The sequence below is a fragment of the Asterias rubens genome, chromosome 15 (genome assembly GCF_902459465.1).
Source record: "Asterias rubens chromosome 15, eAstRub1.3, whole genome shotgun sequence".
Classification (NCBI taxonomy): Eukaryota; Metazoa; Echinodermata; class Asteroidea; order Forcipulatida; family Asteriidae; genus Asterias; species Asterias rubens.
This window is the reverse complement of record NC_047076.1, coordinates 11,695,222-11,702,054: the sequence shown is the minus strand read 5'-3', so window position 1 is coordinate 11,702,054 and position 6,833 is coordinate 11,695,222. Positions and strand designations below refer to the sequence as shown.

General features: G+C 41.3%; 1 protein-coding gene across 2 annotated transcripts; it reads right to left on the bottom strand.

Moving 5' to 3' along the window:
- Nucleotides 1–56: 56 nt before the first annotated feature.
- On the bottom strand, nt 57–6,604 carry LOC117300187 (PAN2-PAN3 deadenylation complex catalytic subunit PAN2-like). Of its 2 annotated transcripts, none has more exons than XM_033783912.1 (5): nt 5,476–6,604; nt 3,970–4,124; nt 3,479–3,658; nt 2,735–2,828; nt 57–2,404 (listed from the first exon to the last, which is right to left on the bottom strand). In XM_033783912.1, exons 2-5 carry the CDS (start codon nt 4,033–4,035, stop codon nt 2,229–2,231), a joined length of 516 nt encoding a protein of 171 aa, XP_033639803.1. In that variant the 5' UTR covers nt 4,036–4,124; nt 5,476–6,604; the 3' UTR covers nt 57–2,228. The 2 variants fall into 2 exon arrangements, with proteins under 2 accessions (XP_033639803.1, XP_033639802.1); XM_033783911.1 differs by lacking the exon at nt 5,476–6,604 and adding an exon at nt 5,233–5,404.
- Nucleotides 6,605–6,833: the final 229 nt, after the last annotated feature.

The window sequence follows — 6,833 nt, the reverse complement described above, 5'->3', positions numbered from 1 at the left end:
GCCTCAGCGGGTTTTAAACCACAAGTTGAAAACCTCTTCACCACACATTGATACATCAAATGTAATTTCGACTGGTCAGCTGTTCTGTAGCAGTACTTTTCTTTGCTTAGCAAGTTTATTGTGCTTAAAAGCTTTAAGAAACTAGGCCCTGACGATCTTAACAGAATTTGGACCACAAGCACAGTCAGAATCATAATCCTTGTGAACGTATCATATTTTTCTTGAACATTTTCACAAGGCTATATATAGCTTTGTGAACTTATCATATTTCTCTTGGCAAGTCTTTGTGGGACTGGAAAATATATTTTGAGAATATTTATGCACTGCACAACCTTTGAAAATTGAGATGGCACATTATCCACTGGGGTTTAGTTCAAATGGGATTCAACAAATTTTAAATGCCAAGTTTTTAAAGAACTCAAAAACTTATTCCTCATAAACTTAGGCAGCCAACACAATTTTTGCAAGTTTTCAAGGATTACACTACATGTGCTTCAAGCAAATTATTTACCCGGAAAAAACCCACCAATGTATTAAAATGAAAATATATTTGGGCATTTGAATTACAAAAAACCTACACATAATAAAAAAAAAACTGTTTGCATGTGCTGGCTCGTTTTTCCATACCGTTTTTTGTTCCTGCAGAAAACGACTCATTTTGCTTGATCCATCACATTTATATTTAAACAGTTATCTGTGGTATTACTATTTTATTCAAAATGATATCATATACAAAACATTTGTTTGTGATTATACAATCTTAACCCTTACACTTTTAATCTTTGGCAGTTAATTTGTTTGTAAATGTAATGTATGCCTTTGTTTTTGTATTATAACAATATACAAATCATTTTTACGACTCATTGTTTTCAAATTAATGAAATAAAAAATACTCTTGCTCAAAATTTGTCTAAGTTAAATCACAGGCAATGGCAGGCAGAATAAACATTACACAAAACGTGTAATTTGTTCCTGTGGAAATATAAATTCAAATATAAACTACAATTTAATTTTGCAGTTGGAAAACATTTGTCGGTATCAAAAACCATTATTCACACTTGGTGTGTCACATTATTTAAAGAAATTAATAGCAAACCTGTGAAAGTAGATAATTGTGCCCCAAACTAGTGAAAACTCTATCACTGTTTCTACTGCTTTCAAGCATCATGGTTCCGGACTAATTATGTTGCTCATTTCAAGCAAAAATATTTCAAGGACAGTTTTCTGCTATGACCAACTAAATTATGTAAACATCTGTAAACAATACATATAAAAGAACAACAATAGCTTTAAGTCTGGTGAGGTTTGCAGTTACATATCTTTGAATGACTTGTGGTGGTTTTCAAAACGAACAACAGTAGCTTTAAGTCTGGTGAGGTTTGCAGTTACATATGTTTGAATGACTTGTGGTGGTTTTCAAAACGAACAAGCGGTGTACTACAGCTTGACATTTCGATCATTATGTTGGTAGCTTTGCACGGATCCGCTATGTGTGTGTGAAGCCTCAGTACAATACAAATTGAAAATGTTTGCAAAAGTAAATGATTTCCTGGCTGCGATTTGTTTGTGGTCTTTCCTTTGAATGAAAGCTCAACATCAGATGGAATCATAGTTTTCAATGGCCTGAAAGCGAACACAAAAGAGAAGAATGCCAAAACCATCCACTTTTGAACGATTTATTTGAATCAGTCGACCTTTGCAGTAAACAAGCTACTTCACTAGAAGAAAGATCATGCTGTTGTTACTTGCTGTTTTGATAATTCCAGTTATGGTGCATAGCTTCAAACATTTTTCATCGTGAAATCATATACAAAAGAAAACTGTACAACTAAAATAGCTTTTCGTGTTTGTGCAAGCAGCATTTCCAGTGCGCCCTCTAGTTCTTATATATAACTCTATGGGCAGAACAAACATGGTCCAGGTGCCTCACAATTGATACAGTAACCTCAAAATTGATCCAGGGACCTCCAAATTAATCCAGGCACCACAAAAATGATCCATGCACCCTACAACTTATAGGGCACCTCATTTGATCCAGGCATTCAGAATTTGACTGGCATCTTAAAACTGATTCAGATACCTTAATGTTAGTCCATAGACACAATAAGTGATCCAGGGCCCGCTCAAGTTGATCCAGGGTCCACTAAAGTTGATCCAGGGACCACCTTAGTGGATCCAGGGTCCACTAAAGTTGATCCAGGGACCACCTTAGTTGATCCAGGGTCTGCTCAAGTTGATCCAGGGACCTTCCACTGCAGGCTGCGTCCCTCGCTGTACAAACGTTTCAACTCTTTCTGCCATTCATCTTGATTGTCTTTGGTTAGTTCCAAGTACTTGCGGTAGAGCTGCACAGCAGTCCGGGCATCTTCAATACTGTCATGAGTCTCTGATTGGATGTTCACACCTAGTCAATAAGAACAAGTCAATAAGGGAATCAATGTGTGGTGAAGAGGTTTTCAACTTGTGGTTTAAAACCCACTGAGGCCTGGTTCTTGATCATTTCACCGAGACGAGGTCAAGGTAAGTTATCAAGAACCAGGCCTCGGCGGGTTTAAACCACTAGTTGAAAACTGATTCAACACATTGATTCCCATTCATCTTTTCGATAAAAAAAACTTGAGTTCAATGTAATAGTTTGCTCGGCCACAGTAGCCACAAAATTACTCCCCCATTGAAATCAAATAAGCTTGAAAATAGCACTGAAAGTGACTCGATGGAAGTGTTTCTATCTTACTTAGGAAGAACCAGGCTAGGAACCGAAGAGACAAGATCCTCTGTTTTGGAAGGTTAAAGAGTGCTGCTGTGTCAATCACTTGCTTGTGTGAAACCTGGAATGTAATGAGGATATAATGTAAACAGATGGCGATGTTTATCCAGATTCTGGAAATGTTGGAAATAAAAGGGTGACCAAATTGCTCAGTTTGTATTTGAATCCCACCACTACCACCAGTTTTGCATGTGGCCTGAATGAATACAATCATGATGAAACGTCTGTATACCAGGGGGCACGTTTCCACCTATTTCTGGGGCTGAAACATGGTTAGTCCCTTAACACTCTGTCAGGATTGAGGCATGGCTGGTGGGTAGAGCATAATGCACTACTTAATAATATAAAACATTGTGAGAAATGGCTCCCTCTGAAGTGACGTAGTTTTCGAGAAAGAAGTAATTTCCACAAATTTGATTTCGAGACCTCTAAATCAAGGTCTCGAAATCAAGCATCTGAAAGCACACAACTTGGTGTGACAAGGGTGTTATTTATTTCATTCATATCTCGCAACTTCGACGACCAATTGAGGTCAAATTTTCACAAGTTTGTTATTTTATGCATATGTTTAAGTGGGAAGACTGGTCTTTGACAATAACCAAGTGTCCACTGTCTTTAAACCAGAGTGTCCAAAAGAAGGTGACTATAAACAACAAAGAACTTCTCATAAACAGATACTTTTGAAATTCCTCTTAATGAAGACCCACTTACCAGGAGGTTTATGACCCTGAAATCCTTGCGGAGACCATGACCAACAAACTTGACCTTGCAGTCCAGCAGATATCTGAGCTTGAGATATGTGGCCTTCAGGGTGGTGAGATGCTTGGAGGAGATGGTGGCATCAAGATCACCTGGCTTGATGCCTGAGAACTTAGTCAGATAATCTACAACCTAAGAAATACAGAAAAAGAAAGAAACATTAAGCACTTCATATCGGGGGCCAATTTCATAATGCTGCTTAATAGAAAGCAAAATATCGAGTAAATATATCGAGCTGACTAAGTTCGGACTAGTCCTAACTCTTTGTGAAATCGACCCCAGATCTCTGATTCCATCTTTGTGGAACTATCCAGTTGTATTTTTATCATCATGTCGAGCGCCATCTAGAAGCTCGAGCCTGCCCATGGCTTAACGTCCCATCCGAAGGACGAAGCAATGGTTAAGTGTCTTGCTTAAGGACACAAAATTCACACTGCACATACCTGATTCAAGGAGACGAATTCTGCGTCAATCCCGATGATGTCACCCTCTTTGGGGAGTTCTTCCATTCCTAGAGGAGTGAAGGTACTATGACTGAGAACACCTTGAGATAACGAGGCTTCTGGCTGCAGGACGGTGTGGTCGATGGGTGATTTGACTAAATTTCAAACAGAGGAAACAGTTAAATATAAAAGTAGAAGATAACGGATCTGGGATTTCATCTTTGATTGGGTGAGGGCTTTTTTTATTTTGCAACGGGCACTTTAAAATAATGCCAATAAAAATCATTTCATGTTTGAAGATTTTTTATGCTCAAAATTTCATTCTGAGAAGCATCCATGTCAGTAACTTTTCTCAGGTTGTGTATTACTATCAGTGAACTTTACCTTTAAAGGCCAATCAGGTTTGTTTTCCCTTGCCTTGAACAGAGATGCTGTTTTAAAGGCACTGGACCCTATTGGTAGTTGTCAAAGACCAGTCTTCTCACTTGCTGTATCTCAACAGGCAGTGGACACACTATTGGTAATTACTCAAAATATTTATTAGCACAAAACTTTACTTGGTAACGAGTAATGGGTAGAGGTTGATAGTATAAAACACTGTGGGAAACGGCTCCCTCTGAAGTGCCATAGTTTTCTAGAAAGAAGTAATTTTCCACAAATTTGATTTCGAAACCTCAGATTAAGAATTTGAGGTCCTGAAATCAAGCATCTGAATGCACACAACTTCGTGTGACAATGCTGTTTTTAATTTCATTATCTCGCAACATCGATGACTGATTGAGCTCAAATTGTCACAGATTTGTTATTTTATGCATATGTTGAGATACAGCAAGTGAGAAGACTAGTCTTTGACAATTACCAGTAGTGTCCATTGTCTTTAAGAGGGACATTTTCATAGAGAGACTTACACACGATCTATCTCAAATTGGCAAATTTAAAAAGCACATAAATTCCCCCCCCCCACAGTAGTGTGGTTGAAGTCTATTACGAATACTTACTCGTAGAGCCACTATATCACATTTTCCCTTACCTACAGGTTTGATTTGCTAAGAGTTTTACATACACACATAATAGCGCCCTCTCTCGTCCCATACTGTCCCGAGGTCTGGCCGCCATGTTATCTTCCACTTTTCTTGCAACTAAGTTACTCCAGAGGCTCGAGCAGTGGGGAGGAGGGTGGGATGCTCTACGGGTAAGTATTCATTGATAGACTCCAACCACAGTACTGTGAGGGGGGGGGGGAAGTCTAGTTCACTCACTTACCCGTAGAGCCACTATATCGCATCGATTGGCACCGCTACAGGCGGTGGGTGCAAGGGCTATCATGTGCGGGCCACCCAGGCACCCATCTCAGTCCAGTACCATGCTGACTCACCGAAGTGAGTCCGCCTGGAGTAGGATCGGAGCCCAAGAACAAGGCTAGAGAGGCGTGCGGCTAAAAACAAAATATTACAACTGAATTAAATTCATCATAATGAATATTGGAAAGACAGAGGGTGTACTCACCAAAAGGGAAGGTGTCCAGTACCGCTACTTCTTGTGAGACGAGATGTCACCTCGGCTGGAGAGGGCCTTCGCTGCCATCAGAGCTACATGGCCTGCTCGCCCCTCCTGGTGTGGAACATCGTAGCAAGACGTGAAAGTACAGCATGCTGCTTTGATGATGTCCTCAATGGGAACTCCCTTGAAGAAAGCCCATGATGTAACCATTGCCTGGACTTCATGAGCATTGGCCGGGTTCACTAAAGGCGTAGGCCAGTCTGCTGCTGAGCTGGATTTGATCGCCTGAACAATCCAGCGGGCAATTGTATCCTTGGATGCTGCCCGGTAGGGAAAACAGAGGTGATGAACAGCTGTTTGCACTCCCCTCTGAGGTCCTCGGTGCGATTGAGATACCATTTCTTGGAAGAGGTGGACGAAGAAATCGCCAATCACCCCTACAGGAGCACTGGAGGGATCCGCAGCCTTCCTCCCGTACCATTTGTTAAAACGGTGTAGTCGACTGATGTAAACCTCCTTGGTGGATGATCATAGGCTGTGTACTGCAATTGCTGCAACACTCTCTGAAAGGCCTGCCGCTGTGAGGGGTCTCGTGGTACAGCCCAGCAGGTCAGGTGTAGGTCCCTCGGAGCCGGATGCAGAAACCCCGACGACGGTTGGAATAGGATGTCTGGCCTCTGCGGAAGGATCACGGGATGGTCGACAAGAAGTCTGACAAGCCTGGTTAACATGGGTTGGCGGGGCCAAAAGGGCGCAATGAGCAGAATCTTTGCCAGCACCCTCGACACTAGGGAGATTGGGGGAAAGGCGTACCCCAGTATCTCGTCCCATGCCATCGACAGGGCATCCATGTGAAGGACCAGGGGTTGTAGTTCTGGGAAACTGAGTGAGTGCTGTCGTTGCAAATAGGTCTACATGTGGCCGGTCCATCCGGCTGAAGAGCAGTTGGGCAATCACTGGGAGCAGTGACCATACTGTCGGGATGATCCTTCCCCGGGACAGCCCATCGGCCAGATCGTTGGAAGTGCCCGGGATATGAACCGACGAGAGCTGAATATTGGACTCTATGGCCCAATGTTGGAGGTTCCATGCCAGTAGACACAGAGATGCTATAGCCTTGTGAACTTATCATATCTTTCCAGAAAATGTTCACAAGGCTTGTGAACTTACCAAGTTTTTGCAGAAAATGTTCACAAGGCCTTGTGAACTTATTAAATCTTTACAGAAAATGATAACAAGGCTCAAATTTTTACAGAAAATGTTCACAAGGCTAGATATATATTTGATAAGCTCACAAGGCTATAGAACAATTTCTGTCAAAACTTGATAAGTTCACAAGGTGTGAACATTTTCAAGAAAAATTT

Coding starts and splice junctions, on each gene's coding strand:
- LOC117300187 (XM_033783911.1), bottom strand. CDS start 5,254: ATGCGATATAGTGGCTCTACGG. Junction 3,659..3,969: donor AATTCGTCTCCTTGAATCAG/GTATGTGCAGTG, acceptor TGTATTTCTTAG/GTTGTAGATTATCTGACTAA. Junction 2,405..2,734: donor CCTAGCCTGGTTCTTCCTAA/GTAAGATAGAAA, acceptor CTTATTGACTAG/GTGTGAACATCCAATCAGAG.